The 21064-nt window shown below is 38.2% G+C and overlaps 1 protein-coding gene across 1 annotated transcript; it reads right to left on the bottom strand.

The window, feature by feature from the left end:
* Positions 1-627: 627 nt before the first annotated feature.
* LOC129078412 (omega-amidase NIT2-like) lies at positions 628-1647 on the bottom strand. Its single transcript, XM_054583255.1, is given in 1 exon segment — positions 628-1647. A coding segment is annotated over 1 exon segment (831 nt). The 5' UTR covers positions 1638-1647; the 3' UTR covers positions 628-806.
* Between the last annotated feature and the right edge of the window lie 19417 nt (positions 1648-21064).

The raw sequence follows: 21064 nt of genomic DNA, 5'->3' as shown, positions 1-21064 counted from the left end.
TAGCTGGTTGTTAAACATCTGCCAGCGCACTGAGAGCTACAACATACGTGAACAACAGCTCACTGAAATTCTTTAAAGAATTCTGTGCAAAAGAATTCTGAGAACCACTAGGTTAGAAACTTGCCTTTGTGAAGGTAGAAAGTAGTACTAAGGAGAAAAACAAAGAGAGACTTTCAGACACTTACTCCTATCAAGGAAATCCCTTTTGTGGAGAAAAACTTGTTGCCTTGACCAAATGCTGCCACGGCCATCCTCCCACGGGGCTCAGTGGTGACACGGTCTTTCCCTAAGGCCAGGGGTTTGGGGTTGATTCTTTCGCTCCTTCTTGAAGGCTGCTACATGGGCTGCCTTCTCCTCTGGCAAACACTGAGGATCCCTCACCTTGCTTCCCACAGCTACTCACAGACCAAAAACGTTTCCTGAAGGAACTGCAGGAAAAAGAGTGTACCAGTTTCCTACATATGGATTCTAATTCCAGCAAAAAGAATAGAGGTGTATGACACAAATACATTTCTATCAGGTGAATCAACTACCAGCATACCCAAATCTGATACTTCCACCAAACATCTTTGAGGCAATTTAAATACAGAATAAGGTTTAGAGCCATCCCGTTTTTCTTCTCCCTTCAATGGCAGCCTGAGTCCTTTCTGACTATTTAATAAGGTGTGGAGAGTACCAGTGTGCTGAGGCTCTTCATTTTATCAGTTTCCAGTTAGAAAAGGATCTCCATGAAAGAATTCAGCAGCGAATTGATGACGTTACAGAAACACATCTTCCTATTTCATGACATACTGGAAACATAAACCTTAGGGCTTTTTCACCTCCACTGTATAAAGGTCTGATCGCTTCTGGCTAAAAATGGGAATTTGCTGCCGTATTTCAGCCACCTTCTTCAGGTCTATGTCTGCATACACGATCGTTTCTTCAGTGCCAGCTTTAGCCAGGACCTCACCCCAAGGACTCACGACAGTGCTGTGTCCCCAGGCAATATAGGAGGCTTTGTCATCCCGGGCAGGAGATGCTGTGGCTACATACACCTGATTGTCAACAGCCCAGCCTCACTGAAGCAACTCCCAGTGAGCTGGTCCAGTAGTCAAATTAAAAGCTCCAGGATATACCAACAGCTGGCAGCCTCTCTGTGCATAGATGTGTGCCAGCTCTGCAAAGCGGATGTCATGCCAGATGCCCAGGCCCACTCTGCAGTAAGGAGTTTCAAAGGTCGAGAAACTATCACCAGGACTCAGTGTTTTAGATTCTTGAAATGTAATTTTCCCAGGAACATCAATGTCAAACAGATGGAGCTTTCTGTGCTTTACCAATAACGTTCCATCAGGCCCAAACACGGGACAAGTGTTATATAATTTCCCAGAATCCTCTTCAGGAATGGAACCTCCAAGGAGATACATGCTGCACTCCTTTGCTACTTCAGAAAGCTTCTGTGTGGATTCACCAGGAATTTTCTCTGCATATTCAGGAAAATAGTTTGTGCCATATGGAGAATTAAAGCATTCCGGCAGAGAAACTATTTTTGCTCCCTGTGAGGCTGCCTTCTGGACAAGGCCACAGGCTCGAGTCAGATTATCTGATTTGATGGAAGAAACTTTAAGTTGGATGAGGGCCAGGCTGAAAGTGGCCATAGCTCTGCCTGGAAGGCTGCTATTGGTATTTTAATATGAATTACATTGACTCTATAGATGGTTTTGGGTAGTATGGACATGTTAATGATGTTAATTCTTCCAATTCATGAACACCATATATACTTCCATTTATTTTTATCTTCCTTCATTCCTTTCTTCAGGGTTCTATAGTTTTCTGAGTACAGGTCTTTTACCTCCTTGGTTAAATTTATTCCTAGGTACTTTATTTTTCTTGTTGCTATAGCAAATTGGATTTAAAGACCTAGAGAAAAACATAGGCAGGAAAATTTCAAATATTCCATGCAGCAATATTTTTGCCAATGTATCTCCTAGGACAAGGAATATAAAGGAAAAAGGAAACAAATGGAACTATATCAAAATAAAAAGCTTCGGCATGGCTAAAGAAAACATCAGTAAAATAAAAAAAGAACTGACTATATAGGAGAACATATTTGCCAATGATGCATCAAATAACGGTTTGATATACAAATTGTATAAAGAACTCATATGACTCAACACCAGGAAGACAAACAATACAATTAAACAATGGGAAAGGATCTGAATAGCCATTTCTCCAAGGAGGACATACAGAGGGCCCACAGATACATGAAAAAACGCTCAACATCACTAGCCATCAGAGAAATGAAAATTAAAACCACAATGAGATATCACCTTACACCTTTCAGAATGGCCATCATTAATAGATCAACAAACAGCAAATGCTGGCAAGGTTGTGGAGAAAAGGGAACCCTAGGGCACTGTTGGTTGGAACACCAACTGATGCAGCCACTGTGGAAAATATTATGAAATTTCCTTAAAAAACTAAAAATGGAACTGCCTTTTAACCCAGCAATTCCACTGCTAGGAACATATCCTAAGAATCCTGAATCACTAATTCAGAAGAACCTATGCACACTTACGTTCATAGAGACACTATTCACAATAGGCAAGTGCTGGAAGCAGCCTAAGTGCCCATCAATAAATGAGCGGATCAAAAAAGTGTGGTACACTCACACAATGGAATACTATGCAGCACAAAGAAAAAAGTAACTCTTACCTCCTGGGACAGCATAGATGGAACTGGAAAATATCACGTTAATTGAAATAAGCTAGCCATGAAAGACAAATACCATATGATATCAACTATAACAGGAATCTAATGAACAAAATAGAACCACAGGCATGGAAACATGGAACAGACCGAAAGGGACCAGAGGGGAAGGGACAGGGGGATAATGGCGGAAAGGAGGAAAAGGGACTAGACAAAGAACATGTGTGAATGACCCATGGACATGGACAGCAGTGTGGGAATGGACTGTGGGAGCGGGAGTGGGATGGTCAGAGGAGAGCAGAGGGGAAAAACTGGGACAACTGTAATAGAATAACAAGAAAAAATTAAAAAGTAAAAAATCTTTACAGCATAAATTGTACAAATTCTCTAATAATATTGGAATAAAACAAAATTAGCAACAAAATTTTAAACAACACCAAACATAGCATTTTGAAAATTAAAAATTATTTTGATGATTATGTCCGAAGGCAGTTCTGCTTCAAATCCTGAAAAATATTATCATTTCATTTCCAAACATATACTTCTTCAAAAAAACATTTTCTAATGGCTCCAGCCCAAAACTCTCTTTTTCCTAGTATCTGGTATTGCTCTCAGTCTAATTTGCATGGTTATTAGTTTAAGAATTTATGGTATTGTTTTTTAATTGATTCATACATGTTCATGCCTTGAGGATAGAAACATTGCAAAATAATTTCTTTATTATCACTACATCTATGTTCCTTTCTGAACATAAAAGCTCTCCAGTAAATGTTTATTAATTGATTTCATTGTGTAGTTAGTAAATTCAGTGAACTGGAAATTAAGGGACAAGAGTCCTTGACCATTATTAGAAAGGATTAGTGATTTTTCACCATGTCATTTTTCCTGCCTAGATTTTAATATCCTCCTTCATTAAATGAGGAAGTATTAAAATATTTCTAAGATTCCTTCCAGTTCTAAAATCATATGACTTAACCAATAGAGAAAGAAAAGACATCCTTCAGTACACTGGAAAATTTCCCTCCATATGCAGTAACACTGGTTTCTTTGAAAGTCAAGGACTCAAACAGATTGTACATTGTTGAGAAGAGAGTCACCCTCAATTACTCATCAATGATGGAATTCTTTGTGGTTTACTCTCAGTAACCCAGTGTTTCCTTACTACCACCCACCCAGGTCCAGGGGGAATATACATGTGTCTGAGTATGTGTGTATATTTGCTTCTCTGACGACATTCCAAGACTAATATAAACACCTTCTAAATTACCCATTACTCTGTGTCACTTCTCTCTTCCATTGGAAAGGGGTAGCCTATATTTACGTTTGAAGTCCTAACACTCTACCTTTTCCATCACCTCTCTCTTTCTTAAAGACGGATTTCTTCATCTCTCCTATATGAAGCCCGCACTTCAAATATTTCTTTAAATGTGGGTATTGGCATAAGCATTCTATATTTATCATTTAATATTATATTAAATAATATCCTTAAGGTAATTCTAATTTGATATAATTTAATATATAATATAATTAACATAGCATATTCAATATAATCACATTATATTAATATTATTGCATGAATAGGGAAAAAAATCAAAGAATGTAAGTATCCTAAGAGACAAATAGTGAGATGGCATTATGCATGATTTTTATATTTTCCTCTTTCTGTTTATAATTTTCTATAGTTTTTAGGGTTATATACAAAATAATTATATGTGCATGCATCCACATACCCACACATACCCTTCAGTTACCTGGAACCAAAAATTGAAGAAACTTTCACACAAATCTTTATTGCTCCACATCTTACTTTAAGAGAAAATTTCTAGGGATACATAAAACAGTTTAGATAAATACATGTGAATTTACTCTAAAAACAAATAATGTATAAATGACTTCAAGTTGTTGACATTAACTCTTAAGTATTTAATAATAGCTGAACTTGTGAGATCTCAAAATATGTTCATTTTCTGCATAGTATACTTATTAAGGCAAGAAAGTAGAATAGTATACTTGAAAAGATTTTCAAATGTGATGAGCAAAATTTTTACAAAATCACAGTTAAATAGGAAATCTATCAGAACACATTCTCTAAACATCCACCAATCAGGCAACTTTTATTTTTCAGGGGCTTGTACAGAAGCTTTCATTGACCATGCTAATTATTCACATTTATAAATTAAATACTAAAGTCCATTCCCTGATTTAAATAGGATATAAATTTAAACTCTTCCCAAGACTTTATATGATTACAAATCCCTTTCCTCTCTTGCTAAACATAAATGAACACATCCAATAAAGCCTATTTTACTGGGTGTGCTTCCATAAAACAGTCACTTTTTATCATATAGTAAAGTCAGAATTTATGCTAAATACTTCACAACTTCCCTAAAGATAAATCCAAGTAAATCAAATATTAAATGATGCAGCAAAATGTATTGTCATAAAAATAAATTGAAACTAAACATGTTAATAACCTCTAATGTTGATAAGTAAATGGCTACGATGTTTACTTTTTACTAGGCAGAGAGCCTAATCCTCTCTCATTCCTGTCAGTTCCTATTACTTACAAAAAGAAACACATTGCGTTTATGAGATGCGGTTCTTTTTCCATTCAGCATATGAAAGCTCCTATTAGTCTATCTCAAAAGATACTGAATTTACCTTTGAATGTTTGATAAGACAAGGATGGACATTCGTTAATAAGAGACTATCAGAGATTATATTATTTTAATTCCAAAAAATGATTCAAACTCAAGCATCTAAAGGTAAAAAATTCTCCAAGTACATAAAATATTTTACTCAGACTTTAAAGTCTTGTTTTTTGATCATTCATTTCCACTAAGGTTTGGGTGGCAGTAAGGAATATGGGTATATTTATTGTGTGGCTGTAACCTCAAAGTTAGCAGCTTAAAATAACCACTTATTAGCTCCAGGCAGATGCAACTGGGTTTTATCCTCAGGGTCTCACAAAGCCAAAAGCAAGGTGTCATTTAGACAGGTTCTTGTCTGGAAACCCATGAAAAATATTTGTTTCCAAGAACATTAAAGTTATTGGCAGTGGGTGTCAGACTGGGTGTCCTTTTCCTAGATGGCTGTCAGCCAGGGCATGGGATGGAGGTACTCAGAGCTCCTAAAAGCTGCCTGCATTCACTGGCATGTCTCTCCTCCATCTCCAAACCAGTACCAGAGCATCAAATCTCTTTGACTTTTCTCCCTCTTACCTTACCAACTGGAAAGCAATTCTCTTACTTTTAAAAGGGTTCTAAATGATAATATGAGGTCTACCTTGATAATCTCCCTATCTCAAGGTCAACTCTGCCATACAACATAACATAATCATGGGAGTGATCTCTACTCATATTCACAGGTTCCGGGAATTAGAATACAGAACCATGGGAGCATTTTTTGATTTTGCCTACCATGCGGGGAACTGAGAAAATTGAGATTAGGAGCTAGTAAGCTGGCTCCAGATATTAAAGTCTATGAACTTCAACCCCAGTTCTCCTACTAAGGGGAGAGGCATTCAGGGACACAGGCTAATGCTCATCCCATATTGGTGTTAAAAAAGGAGTGTCAGGCTTGAACTATTTTTTGCAAATATCCATGATCTTAGAATTCTCTTCTACAGCACAGAGAAAAAAACAACAATGAAAAAGGAAGCAGTGCACAACTGATTAACGGGTCTTATTGGTAACTCTGGATAGAGTTGTCAAAGATCCAAGCATGGGAAAATTAAGGATCTCAGATGAAGAAACCCAGTCCTATAAGCTAACAGAGATCATGGAGGCACTTCTGTGTAACAATAGGTAACTAGAGCCCAAATCAGGGATCTTACTAAAGTAATGAGGGGCCAGGGTAGGGGATGGTTACTGAAGGACTCAATCAGAAAAGAGCACATCAACTGTCCTGGGGCCAGGAGCCCAGGCATCCAAATTCAGAGCAGAATTTGCCTCAAACCTGACTCAGGACTTAGTCACTAAGGTACTGACCCAAAGCTCACCATACACCTTCGTCCAAAGGCCTGTCTTACTTTCAGATCCTGGGATGGGGCTGGACATACAAGTAAGTCACCTGATCTGCAGAGCGGAGGGCAGCTGACCAGATGCCACAGAGGCATCAAGGTAAAGTCAAAATTCCTCTCTCTTTGCTCGTATTACCAAAAGCCATGTGCCCTGCTTTAACAGACACTGAAAGGCCCTACCTGGTCTGATTACTGGAGATAATAGTGTGTAAAGGGCAATAACAGAAATGACAGCGGGTTCTCTGAGAACTCCAAGGGGGTGTTACAGGTGAGAGAGAGGAGAGCAGGGGAGCATGCAGGAGGCCTCTCCATTACTTTTATTCCTGCCTTTTCTCTCCTTATAGATCTTATGGAGCATAGAGCCACTCAGGAGACCTGAAAACTACAGAGAGCTCCATTTCACGTAGATGAGTCATTATATTTTATTATTTGACAATTATTTTTCAAAAATGCCCCTCTTCCAAAATAGCGTGTGTATTGGGCAAGGGTGATGGTGAATTCATTCATTTCCTAGAACTTTGTAAAAGAAAACTGTATAATAAATAGCATCATTGTTTCCTACTACAGGGTGAAGAATGGAAATGAATTGCTGCTCTGAGCACCTCTAATGGATTTTCACCTTACTGGTTAAAAAAGGAAAGAAAAAGCCAGCAGCTCTGGGGTCTGCTTTGGTGGAAAGTTTGTTTCTTTGTTTTGCCCCCAGCGATTAGAATCAGGTTTGTTACAACCTGAACAAAATGCCCATAGTCATGATGATGAAGAAGCAAGATAGGGAGATCCAGTCAGGGCAAGCAAGGCGGGTTGGGAGTGTTGAGGAGTTGGCTTTTTCCCTACTGAGTACAAGAAATAGACAAATGCCTGGATTTGCTTTTAAAAGTTGGTGGTAAAGAGAGCCCTGTGGTTGTCATGTTCTGAGCCTACAGTGTTTTAAGATGAACGTGTGCTGCCTCAGGGCATTTATGTTTAAAAAGCTCAGTGGAAAAGAAAAGATAAGGAAGCACACAAAGATTAATTTTGAAGTTCTTGTTAAAACCAAACCCTTTAATCCTGGAAAAGAGGGGGAAAGCTCTTTCTCTAGTACTTTCAGCTGAGCTCATTTTCAAAATGGCTAGGAGGCTGACGTTCATGTATCGGGAAGGGAGGATGTGTTTAAAACAATTTCTTCTCCTCTGAGTCAGGTTTCAGTTCATCTACTGTGTTTATTGTATCCACAGCATATCAATAGGCCTTTACTTGGAACAAATCACTACAACAATGTTGAGATAAACTAGATGAATCAAAAAAACCAATTAGGGAAGGCACTGTTACAAAATGTGGAAGGAAAGAGTGTTTATCTCCCGACATTCATGTTTTTTTGTTATTAGCTGTAAATGCCAAAATGAGGCAAGAAGCAAGAATGGATCACAGATGCTTTCCTGAAAACATACTGAAGACCACTAAATATGGCTTCATGCACATCATTTTGAAACAGTACACTTTTATTGCCAATGTTTTAAAATTCACTCTATTACTCAGTCAATATTCTCTCCGCCCAGGAGTAAATTCTTAGAGGGCAGGTAATGTCTATTCTTTATTCACCATTTTAACAGATGGTAAATCTTTATTATACCTTGATTAACTGACTGACTCAGGTAAGAATGGAGGAAGGAAGGCAGGAAGGAGGAAGAGAGAGAAAGAAATGAGGAAAAAAGGAACACATTGGGTTATTTTTTATAGGTCACAGAGGGAAATTAGGACTGCAAACATTGATTGATCTCTAAATGCATGCACACACATTTTACAACAGAAACGTGATCCTGTGATGCTTTGGTCCACAACACACCAATCTTTGGGGAGCCAGCCTTCTAAGTAAATGAGCTTTAGGGCTTTGTCTTTTGTTGGAGTCTCTTAGCAGTTAAGTTTGGGAACAGATTCTGGAATATTCCCCAGAAGCAACTATGCACAATTATTAGATAAAGTCTCTTACACAGTAGCCACAGAAGAGCAGTGGAGGGCAGGAGATCCATTCTGGGCCTTCATGATTTAAACTATAGCTACACATGACCTGAGGAAAATCATGCTAAATAAAAATAATAATATATCTTTGTGGTAGCTCAAGACCAGTGAGCCCCTAAAACAGAAACTTGTAATGTTTGCATTTGATCTTTCATTTGGAGATGTCTAAACCATGCAAAGCGCTATATATTTCACCTCATGGCAAGGAGTCCCTTGAGGACAGAGATACAGAAACCCACCCAAGTTTGCTCCTATTGTTAGCAAGTCCTAGAGGAAAATAACTCAAGAGCTTGAAGTACCTATAATCTACTCCCCATTTAGTTGACATATCTGACCTATATTTAATCTAAAAAAGAAGTTAAGATAAATTATCTAGGAATTGCTAAAGAGACACCCAGAATATGTTTGGGTAACTTCTAGATGTAATGAAACAGATTCACTTTCTCTCCAGGACTGACCCAGGGCTTTGTCCAGATCCACGATGGCAAGCTAGTCATGTGTGTGTTGTCATTTCTCCTTCCTGCACTCACTGTTCCCGCATTGCTGCTTACCCACAGCTTTCTTCCCCACTAAGAGAGAAGTAGCTTTAGGGTCTTTTTAAAAAAAATACTCCTGGGTATTTTTCACTTAGTTGGTCCACAAGTGAAAATCCATTTGCCATTGTTTGATTAAACCATATATTCGAATTCTCTTTTAGTCTTCCCGGAGCTACACACAAACTCCATGTTAAACAGAATCTTTTTTTTTTTTTGACAATTAAAAATATTTTTTATATTGTATCTGCTTTCAAGCAGATGTAAGTCTTTATATATAATTTAGAATTTATCCTATTTTATGCTTCAGGTTCTCTCACTTTCCACCACAATGTCTTCTCTGGGTCTTTTTAATAACTTCATGTTAATTAAGGAGTTTGTGAAACAGAGCCATCAAAGAATGTGATAATTTTAAAAAATGTCAAGTTACTAAAATTCTGGCTTTGATTATCCATTAGGAAAAAAACTTAACAACAACAACAACAAAAAGACTGTTGATCATTATTTCTGATGTTTCATTCTAAAATGGAGGAGATATTCTCTGGGATGAAAGTGAGTCATTTAACATCTCCATTTCTCAATGGATGTTCACTGAGGGTAAGTATATACCAATTAGTCAAAAGGATCTATCTAAAGATTTAAAAAATGAAATCGATAGAACTTCATTCTAACTTCAAACCACATACCTTAAGGGCTTGCAAACATTGTCCCTGCCACAGCCAATGTATGGAGAGTGTCCAACCCCAAATTATGCCTTATAAATGTTTAACTCTAAGCCCACAAAATGAACTCCTAAGACCTTAAGCCAAATGCCACTCCAGCTATAGTCCTCACTTTAAAGAAACAACTGCCTCTACAAGAGTACTGCAGATTCTACATCCTTTAATGTCTTTGATTTTATTCTTCCTTTCCATTTTAAGACCTTATATTTCATTAGGCTTATGACTTAGGACTTAAAGAATGGAAATTTTTAGCCTAAATAAAAATCATATCTAACAAGCAATAAATTTATTTGAAGGTCTTGACCACCAGTGGATGTAACATTGTTACTAGACATGCAACCATAGGGACTCAGAGTAGAAATATCATTGTAGTGATGACTTGTGCATTTCACATTGAGTCAGCAACTTTCTTGCTGATAGAACTTGAAGAAGTCATTGAAATTCTCTAAAGCTCAATTTAAAAAAATACTAAAGAAGGTTTAATATGTTCTTTGGACTCTACTAGACCCTGAGATTAAAATAACAATATAAAACTATCTCTTGCCATGGGTAGGTCTAAAAATGAACCAAGAGGTAAAAGCAACAAGGTTTGCCAGCACATGTAGTAAAGATAGGGATCATATTTCCCATTAATATGTTTTATATACACATGCTCTGTAAACTGAATATACAACATATATTTGTATGATCACTGTTTATTGAGTACCAATTGCATGTAGATACTGTCACATAATACATATGTCTTAAAATATTAATGAACTATAATCGTGTACTTTAAGATGAGTAAACTGGACTTCAAGGAAGTTAAATAACTGGTCCAAGATGATAGCTTTAACTTGCAGAAATAGGATTTGAACCTGGATCTGACAACCTGGCCAATTGCTAATATGCTATAACGCCTCTTATGTGCATCTAGTAATACTAATGTAGTGGTCTTCCCTAAAGAAATGTGTCATGTCTCAAGTCCCTGCTAGGCCATTCATCATGGAAGCTACCTCCAGGAACTAATTCCAACCTTGCTTTCTATAGCATCTAATTAAAGGAGGAGAGAGTGTGATAAGATGATTAGAACTGCACCAATATTTCCTATCTACCTAGAGCAAAGCTTAGCTTTTGGCCAATTCAAGCAACCAAGCCTAGAGTCACTAAAGAAAACACATAATCTACCCTGGCTGGTGTGACTCAGTGGATTGAGTACCAGCCTGCCAACCAAATGATCGCAGGTTCGATTCCCAGTCAGGGCATATGCCTGCATTGCGGGCAAGGTCCCCAGTAGAGGGAGCATGAGAGGCAACCACACATTGATGTTTCTCCCCCTCTATTTCTCCATCCCTTCCCCTCTCCCTGGAAATAAATAAATTAAATATATATTTTTAAAAGACATAGTCTAGAGGTGCACAGTGAAAAAGTCATTCTGACCACACCCCCTTCCTTCTTGTTTGGGGTCAGAGGAGGTTTGAATTGTTACAGCGCTGGTGACTGTGCTTTTCTATTTATATTTCATTCATGAGCATTTCCAGCATAGTTTTTGGCTAATTAACAGACTATTTTTTAAATATATAAATCACCCAAAAACAAAAGGAACCAGGAATTCAGACAAGAATTAAAAAGAACAAAATTCAATTTCAGAGAAATTGTCACTTGCCAAAAAAGCTAAACAGAGCAGAGGTAATGGGGATTTTGGAATAAAGAAATGATATGTGAAATTTAGAATGGTGTGGCAAACGCTTCTTAAATAAAATGAAGTTTTGCTCCCGACATGTAAGAGGAGGAGAATCATTTCAGAGTGGGAAGCAGAAGAGAAGCATGGCCTAAAAAGCAGAAAAAAATTGTTTTTGCAGAATAATACATCACTAACTAGAGGGAAATAGTAAAAGATACTAGTCATAAGTAATTTTTATTTATTTGCTCATTCAGCAAACTTTCCTGAGTACCTTCCATGTTTAAGGCTATGCAGTGGTTGCAAAGTTTAAAGATCTACTATAGTGGAGGAAAAAAAGTAGAGCTTTGTGATTGGTGGGAGAAAGAGATCAGCCCAAGGCACCATAAGAACCATCTGAAACACAGTCCTATTGAGAATGTAAGTAAAAGGAAAGGCTTCCTAGAAGAGATTATCAGCTATTTTCAGTCTTGAAAAATGTGTGGGAGTTATGAAAGCAAAGAGGAGAGGAAGTGTAACAGAACCCCTGGGTTCTATTGCTCTGGGGTCTAATGCCCGCTGCTGATGAGAACCGTGACTCCCAATGCCAGAGTCTTATGAAAAGAAAAGATAACTGTTTATTCAAAAGTTAGACAGGTTTAAAACAATGGCAGAATTCTACCGTTAAACCTCACTCCCTTTAGAAATAAAAAAATCACCCACAAACACACAGTCCTGTCCCCGCTTTGCCAAACCAGGCCAGTCAGAGGTACCATCTCAGGAAAAGAAAAAGAAGTCTGTAGCTTAGCTGAGCAGATTCCCATCTGTATTCTGGCTTCCTCCAGTTGTCCGTGCTTGGCTAGCTAGGTTCCTGCTCTTAATACAAACCGCATCCTCATGGTGGGCCAAGGAATTCTTCTGTATCCTTTCAAACCATATGGTCAAGAGCCCATACTGCTGCTACATAGTCAAGAGGCGTCTCCTTCCCCAGCCACATGGTCAAGAGAGCTGAAGAGAGAGAGAGAGAGCACCTCTCATGGTTCTCCTGCTTTCCTTCCCCCACGGTCCATAGCTCAAACATTTCTGAGAGAGAACACTCCCTCCCCACTCCCAAACTGCATAGTTAAGCCCCAGCATGGCCGCCGAGCCTGGGTTTAAATCCTGACGTGGCTCTTCCTCTGTAACCCCATTTCCAACTCCTCCCACACTGGGTTACATCTGCAATCACTCTGGTTTCTTCCGCCTTTCTCACCTGTCATTGTTAGTCTGGGCAAGCATAGCCCCATGACATAGGAGCCATATCCAAGCTGCTCTCATAGACATAGCAAACCCCCCCGCCCCCAGCTACATAGCATCACAGGTTAGAGTCACACATATCTCCCTGGTTTCAAGCAGGCACAGCCTTTAACATTACTAAAACACTGGCCAAGTTCTTGAGATATGCAAAGTAACTCTCAATGGCCCTCCTCCATATCTCTCATCCCCCAAGTCATAGCTATGAGAGTTTTCTCCATTTTGGAGGACCTCTAGCCCAGCACTCCATCACAGAAGGACATGAAATCAAAGAGGCCTAAATCACCAACTCAACAGAACTTACGCACCCCTATTCATAGCAGCACCATTTTCAATAACCAAGTGCTAGAAATCACCTACGTGCCCATCAGTAAATGAGTGGATCAAAAAACTGAGGTACATTTACACAATGGAATACTACGCAGCAGAAAGAAATAAGGAACTCCTACTTTTCGTGACAGCACGGATGGATCTGGAGAGTATCATGTTAAGTGAAATAAGCCAGGCAGTGAAAGACAAATACCATATTATCTTACCTATTATGTGGAACCTAATCAACAAAACAAACAAATGAGCAAAATAGAACCAGAAACATAAAAATAAAGAACAAACTGACAGTGACCGGAGGGAAAGGGGGAGGGGAATAATGGTGGAAAGAAGGGGAAGGGACTAGACAAAGAACATGTATGAATGACCCACGGACATGGAAAGCACTGCGGGAATTGACTGTGGGAGAGGGGGGATCCAGGATGGACGGAGGAGGGCAAAGGGAATAACAATAAAGAATGATTAAATGATTTAAAAAAACACACATGAGAAAGAAGGCCATTGGTTCCTAGCTTGTGACAGTTTAGCAGCAGTCTATATACAGTATTGTAACATTGAGGAAAGAACTGTGTGTTCCTCCTACTCAAATTGCCTCTAATTTGGTAGGAATAAGTCTCCAAGACCATGTCTACTGTAAAGGAATAGGACAACCATTGACTTCAGAACCACACCGATTTAGGTTTAAATATTTATTCTACTAACCCTACCTATATGATCTTGGGCAAATGATTTGACTTCCTTGAGTCTCAACTGAGCCTTTGGCATCTTCCTCACAGGTATATTATGAGGATCAAGTGATGTAATATATGATTAGGTGAGAATAATTCTCTTTACAGATTCAGTGCTTAACAAAGATTGATACTATAATTATTATTAATGCATATGAAAGAACATTAAACTTGGAATCTGGATATATTAATGTGTGGCATTAGACAAATGGCTTAACCACTCAAATTCAGATTTCTTGTTTATTAAAAAGGGAATAATTTCACCAGAGTTGTAAAAGAGTTTTAGGAATTAAATGTGATAACATCTAAGAAAGCCCCTAGCATAGTACTTAGCACATACAAGGACCCTGATAAATTTTACTTCAGCAGGAGTCTGAAATACCCAAGTTGCTGAAACAAAAAGTTTTATACAAAAATGTGCTTAAGTAGTTAATAATAGCAAATAATTACATTTAGTGTTTCTCTTTTTGGACATCTTCTACATACGCTTTCTTATTTAGTCCTAAAGGTCACCCTTTTATTATCTCGAAAAGTGCAATTACTTGTTCATGGTCTCACAGCATTGTTTTTCACAACCCAAACATCTTTTTAAAAGACGTCTAAATTTGTCTAACAATGGTAAGCAAATCTAAAGTCTAGCCTTTAAAACATACAGTAGTCCAGGTATGAAACCATCTCCTAAGAAGCAACATCATCATTCATCAACCAACCGTAAGGGACAGTACAAATTACCACGATGGGCATGCCATTGAAGAGGCACAGAAATCTCTAACCTCTTCGAACACACACTGTAGTTCAGGGAGACAAAGCATGTAAACAGATTAGTCTTCTTGACACAGGATATACTGGAGACAGATTGATAGTACAGTTATTAGTGTTAGATGAGATCTGAGGATATTAAAGCTGCATCTGGCTGAATGATAAAGGAAGCTTCCCAGAAGAAAATAGGACCTGAACAAGGGTTTGAAGAATGGGTAGGATTCTGATAATCAGGGACTGGGGGGAAAGTATTCTAACCTGAGGAAAACACATGGGCTAACAATGGAAGAGAGAACATACAAAGAATATTCTGGGGATGCAAGTCACTTTGACTGGACTGGAAAGACCATATTGGGGCATAGTGAGCAACTAGGCTGGAGAGTTGGGTTAGGACCACGTTTGAGGCAGCCTGGACTCAAGCTTAATAATAATTATAACTATAATTACAATTACTGTAACAATTTCCATTTATTAGCATACATCAAGTGTCAGGAAGAAGAACAGCACTTAAGTATTTAATCCCCCCAACAACCTTTTAGGTAGGGGAGGAAAATTAGGATTCATAAAAGTTAAGCTATACCCCAAATCACAAACAAATGGGGGGTAGAAATGGGACTCAAGTTTAGATATATCTAATTCTAAGAGCTGTTTTCGATGACAATAGCATTATTGCCTCTTGAAAGATTCTGGTATTTACTTTGCAAAGAAAGGAATTTACTTAAGGCTTTTATTTGAACCTCTCTCTACCCCCAACACATTTTAGGAAATGTTAATATTCACTTTTCTTCTTCCTTGATCAACAGCATTTACTGTAATTGATCATTACTTCCTCCCTGATATTCTTCTTAATTTACCTTTCAAGACAAAACACTCTTGGTTTTTCAGATACTTCACCTTCTCCATTTTCTTTGAGAAAGAGGAAGTTTCTGCTCCCTGGCATCCTAATGTTAGGATAATCCAACATTTCATGTACCTCTTTTTGTATCTATCAATACTCACTCCCATTGGTGAACTCATCCAAACTGATTAACTGATTGACTTTCAATATTTTCTATATGCTAGTGGCTCCTAAGTTGATACCTCTAGCCCCAACATTTCTCTGGAAGTCTAGACTGATCCAGCTGATTTCTCTAGTTTTTTACTTGCTCGTCTAAAACTGAACTCTTGAGCTTGCCCCATCCAAACCTGCATGCTTCCATTTTTTTTATGGTAACTCTATCTTCATCATTGTCTAGGCGATGATTTTTGATTTCTCATTTTCTGTCATGCCCCAATGTCTGAGTCACCATCTTTTCCCACTTGGATACCTGCAGGCCTCCTTCCTTCTGTGTTGCCGCTGTCTTTCCCCCTGATCATCTGTCTCAGCACAACATCCAGATAGCTTCTTCCAACCATAAATCAGGTCAGTCAATGGTCCTATGTCATTTATTCCTCCTTTGCTTTACTTAGCAGCTCCATAATTGCACTGGTCGTCTTAGTGTGATTTCTAATTTGCCCTGCATGTTTCTCCTACCTGGAGTCCTTTCCCAAATATCTGATTGTCTAGTATTCTCACCTCTTTCAAGTCTCAGCTCAGAACTCACCTTCCCAAGGAGGTCTTTCCTGATGATCCCATGTAAAACTTGAAACTGCCATTGCCCATCCACACCCCAGTCACATTTAACCTTGATCTAATTTTTCATATAAATTACTTATTTACTTATATGTTTATCATTCATTGTCTATTTTCCCCAGTGGAATATAAACTCTTTGAGGGCACTTTACCTGTTTTATTCACTTTTCACAGTTCTCAAATACCTGGTACAAGGCATTCAATAAACATTTGTTTTTATTCATTTAAATAGTGAATAAATGAACAGATGCAGTATGAATTTTTTGTTCTCTTTGTTAACTTTGCCTCCCTCTCTCCCTAGACATGTTTTCCAAGCAGGGTTTGCCTCCTAGACTGGGCCCTAGAGGGATCAACCAGCCCAGTAGCTCTTCAGGCCTAGGACAGACTAGCCTTCACCCCGACCTCAAAAGGCAACAAGGCTCTGAGATCCTCAGCTATGGACACTGCTCTGGGAGTTCCGTGCTGCCTGCACCCACCTCTCAGGGTGCTCCAAAGAGATGTGGGCCCAAAGTAATTCCTATTCATTAGAGGGGACAGGGAGCAAGCCTGAAAAAACCTAGGGTTCAGCAAGTAACCCCCAGGATCAAGTTGATGTGCTAGTGTGAGCGGTGGGGTTCTGTGCCCCAGAGCTTGGCCCGGCAGGAACCAAGAGACATGGTTCCAGGAAATCTGCTTCTTTAATGAAGAACCTTAGGGGCCACCCCAGGCTACACTAGTTGTTACTCAGCCTAATTAAGCTTAAAGCCATCCCCCCTCCCCATTCTTGCTTACAGAAGTCAAAGGGCTTTTCCAGTATCCAGATATCATCCCAACAGCTCCCCAAGACTCAGTGAATACCCATCTCCAGACCCTCAGGAGTCAGGCACTGGCCTCCAGGCAGAATATCCCTGACCACCCAATTTCTGCTCCTGGGAGCTACCATGAGGCATTAAGCTAGAGGAGTAACCCAGACCTTTTGGGAAAGCTGTGGGGCAGGCGTGAGGCTAAAAGAGCTTTAGACATGCCTTGGCCTCTGGAGACTGGCCCTCACAGAGGTGGGTGCATAACCAGTGAGGCAGTGAAGGCCAAGGCTTCCAGTTTCTGGGAAGAGAAAGCGGTGGGGGAACGAAATTAAAAAAAAGAAAAAACAAGAACTAATCCTTATTTAGGTGAGAAATGTCACTTCTCCATCGATGGATTCTTCAGTGAAATGTTTGCTTTATATCCCCTAATAATTTACATCTTGTAAGAAGCAACATCACAGCTTCTATTTAAAATTTAAAAAGGGGACAAGTAACTAAAGCAGATTGTCCTTAAAATACAGATCTTTCTCAACCCAAACTTACATTAAAGGGATATATCCAGCACATTGTAAGTGATCAATAAATACTTATTAATGAAATAAGTAACCATATTTCAGTTATCATAGTAGATTGGGAGACTAGATGGCCAGGGTTTGATCTGGAAATATGTACATGGGAAGGAATTGACAATAACTAAGAAAATGTAGCCTTTGATATCATAATATGGCTATGATTTCCAAATAACAAGATTTGTTATGTACATATTCAATGATACGGGGGTAGATTTGGAGGGACATCTGTGAGTAGGCATACTTTCCCTATGCTTTAACTTGAATGTGTGATAAGAAATCTAGACATTTTCTACAGAAAATAATACAAGGAAATGATCAGAAATGTTAAAATCAATAAAACCTAAATTGTCTCCAATAAAATAAAACTCACCTTAAAAGAAATTGCATGTTGCAATATCAAACATGTACGTGTGAACGCACACACATACAACACACAACACACCCTACTGACACAGTAACAAAAACTAACCATCCATTCCTAATGAATAAGTACAATAAGTTGAATATAATTGGCCTTCCTTTAATTTACTGTAAACCAATGGTCATAGGCACCAATTCAAGGCCAACAGGAATCTCTATTTCGGGGTGCAGTGAAGAAGGAAACTATTCAATGCAAAGAGTTCAGTTGTGATTTAGCACAGCTGTGGAACAGCTCTATTATAGCTGAATTTTGAAGGAGCAGGGCTGTGAGGCAGCCCCAGGGTGAGGTGGCCCTGGGGCAAAGGCCCTCTCCAGCTAGATAACTCTGTTCTGCTTGCCCTTCTTCATTCTTCATTCTTGTCCAGTGAGAGGTCTTTGGTGTTTCATCTTTGGTATTTTATGTCTAGCCAGGAAAATGCAGTCCTCAATGGAAATAGAAACTGTGCTCCTCACACAAAAGTGGAGCTGATTTATATAGAGAGAAGTCCCTGGTCCCTGATTTGTCCATCCTCATGCAAATGAGGGCTCCAAATCTTGACAGTTTAATTGGTCCAAAAGGCACTGCCCTGATTAATCAGAATGGAGCTGCTCTGATTGGTCAGTGAAGATGCTAATGGTAATATAGCTGCACAGCTCTGATTGGACAGGGAAAATCTCAGTCCTATCCATTGAAATAGGATTCCAGGATCTTTTATAAGGGCTCAGGTGGTAGCAACACAATGCAGGCAGGCAGTTTAGTGCAGGAGGGAGGCAGTTCAGCGTAGGCTTCTCCCTCAAACCTGATTTTTGAGAGAGGTCTCTGTTTAGAAATGGCTTTTAAGCTCTGCTTTTAAATTTGAGCCCAGTTAGCCACCAAGAGTCCTTGGTAGGCATGCTTTTTTTCCCCTCAGGGTCTACAATATCTATATTACTATGTTTTCATGGGAAAGTTTTACAAGAGAATTCAGCATTAATTAAATCCTGAAAAGTCTATCTGTACTGATTAAAGTTTGCCCTCTAAGTAAAACGTCCTGGACCCTGCTTGCAGAAACTTGATCGTTATAGGTGAAGCTCATCACTGTATTTCTAGAATTCTAGATGCAGTTTACTATGGTGTAGGCTGAATTTTTGTTTCAGTGTGCTAAGTTTCTAGTTGATAAAAGTCTGCAATACTCTTTTTCTAAAGTCTGCAATACTCTTTTTCTAAAGTCTGCATTTGGTTTTCTTGTTTTCCTTAAAGTATATTTTATAGATTATACTAATACAGTTGTCCCATTTTTTCTCCCCTTTATTCCCCTCCACCCTGGATTCCCCCTTCCACTTGCATCCTCCCCGCTTAGTTCATGTCCATGGGTCGTACATATAAGATCTTCGTCTTCTCCATTTCCTAAAGTGTGCATTTGTATTTGTGTCTGTGTATTTCTGTGTGTGTGTATGTGTAGTTGCCAAACTTTTTGTTGAATGAAAGTAGGTCCCACTTCTATCTCATGATACTGGCCTCTTACCATTCTCCCACAGATCCGTTTTCTCTGCCTCTATCTTAGAAAAGTAAGTATTGAAATAACAAATAATTATCCTCTTTTTATGTCATTCCTGTCAGCAGCAAACTAATTTTGTTATGTCTTGATATATCAGCATTCATAAAAATCTTCTATGTTGACTATGGCTTTATTTTTCTATAAAGCCTAAAAAGAGAAAACATTAAACAGTAGTATAACATATTTGTCATTTTTACAGCCTTACTCCCAACCCTGGGATGAGAAAGGTTACTTCTGCCTTGATGGATCCTTCAATGAAAAATATTTGTTTTTATACCACCATGATTTCACAGTGGGCTAATCTGAAAGTTTCCATAATATTACATATTTAAATCCTGAGTTTTTTCAGTGTCAATGAGGAAGAGATAAAGGCCAATGAAAAAGGCCCTTATTTGAAAAGAACCAATAAACAATTTAAAAAAATAATAAGAAAAAACTTTAATTTAAAAGATAAATGGACAAGAGGGAAGGGGGGGGGCAGGGAAAGGGAAGGGAAGGGGGGGGTCAAGGAATTGGACTCTGCGGGAAAGAGGGGAGGTGGGGGGGGGGGGGGGGGAAGGCAGAGACAAATGTATTTAAAAAGTAAATAAATTAATTAAAAAAAAAAAAGATAAATGGATTTACATTTGGAAAATGACACATTTAAAGTATACTCTACAAAAATCTTCATTTAAAAACAATGTTTCATCAATTCTTGTTGACTTCCAAAATAATGACAAAATATCCTTACATATATTCATGTTTTATTTTATAAATTGTATAATAAAAGCTGTCAGTTACCCCCTTTGCATATTAACAGAAAAGTGCAGTCCTTTGTTCTGCATGTGCCTGAATTTGCACATTGTGGAACTATGAAATATTTGCAAAGGGAAGGTTAAATCAATACAGCTCTAAAATTTGTACTTCAGTCTTCAGGGATTTATATCATCTTGATTTAATGAAGTACCAGAAGTGAGAATGTTGACACACAGAAAAATATTTCGGTTTCCCCTTTATTGTACACACAGAAAGTACTGAAGTAGGATTTGTTGATACCTAAGCAGTAACTAATTATTACACATTTTATTTCTCAACTATCATTTGCAATCTTACAGTGAAAAGCAGGCACCAACTATCAAAAAGAGAAAAAATGGGATGTATACTATAGTAAAGAATCTATTCTCATTTAACTTATCTTTATTCTCAAAATCTTTTAAATTTTTCATATTTAAAAAAACTTTATTTTTATGCTACAGATTAGTTCAGATATGTAAAAATGAACAAAACTATATTTATAGTTTTAAATAAAACTATTTATGATACAGTATGCAAATTATATACTTAGATATAATGTATTTGCTTTTCATATATTGATTATTTATGCTTAGATATCTAAGTAGTATATATTAGAGCCATAAATATACATTCCCCTATAGCAGAATAAGACTATGGTCAATAAACAGAACAGAAACCTCTT

The sequence above is a fragment of the Pteronotus mesoamericanus genome, unplaced genomic scaffold, assembly GCF_021234165.1.
Source record: "Pteronotus mesoamericanus isolate MK-2021 breed Mesoamerican mustached bat unplaced genomic scaffold, CSHL_Meso_final contig_73, whole genome shotgun sequence".
Lineage (NCBI taxonomy): Eukaryota > Metazoa > Chordata > Mammalia > Chiroptera > Mormoopidae > Pteronotus > Pteronotus mesoamericanus.
Note: the sequence above shows the minus strand (reverse complement) of the source record. Positions and strands in the feature narration are given on the sequence as shown.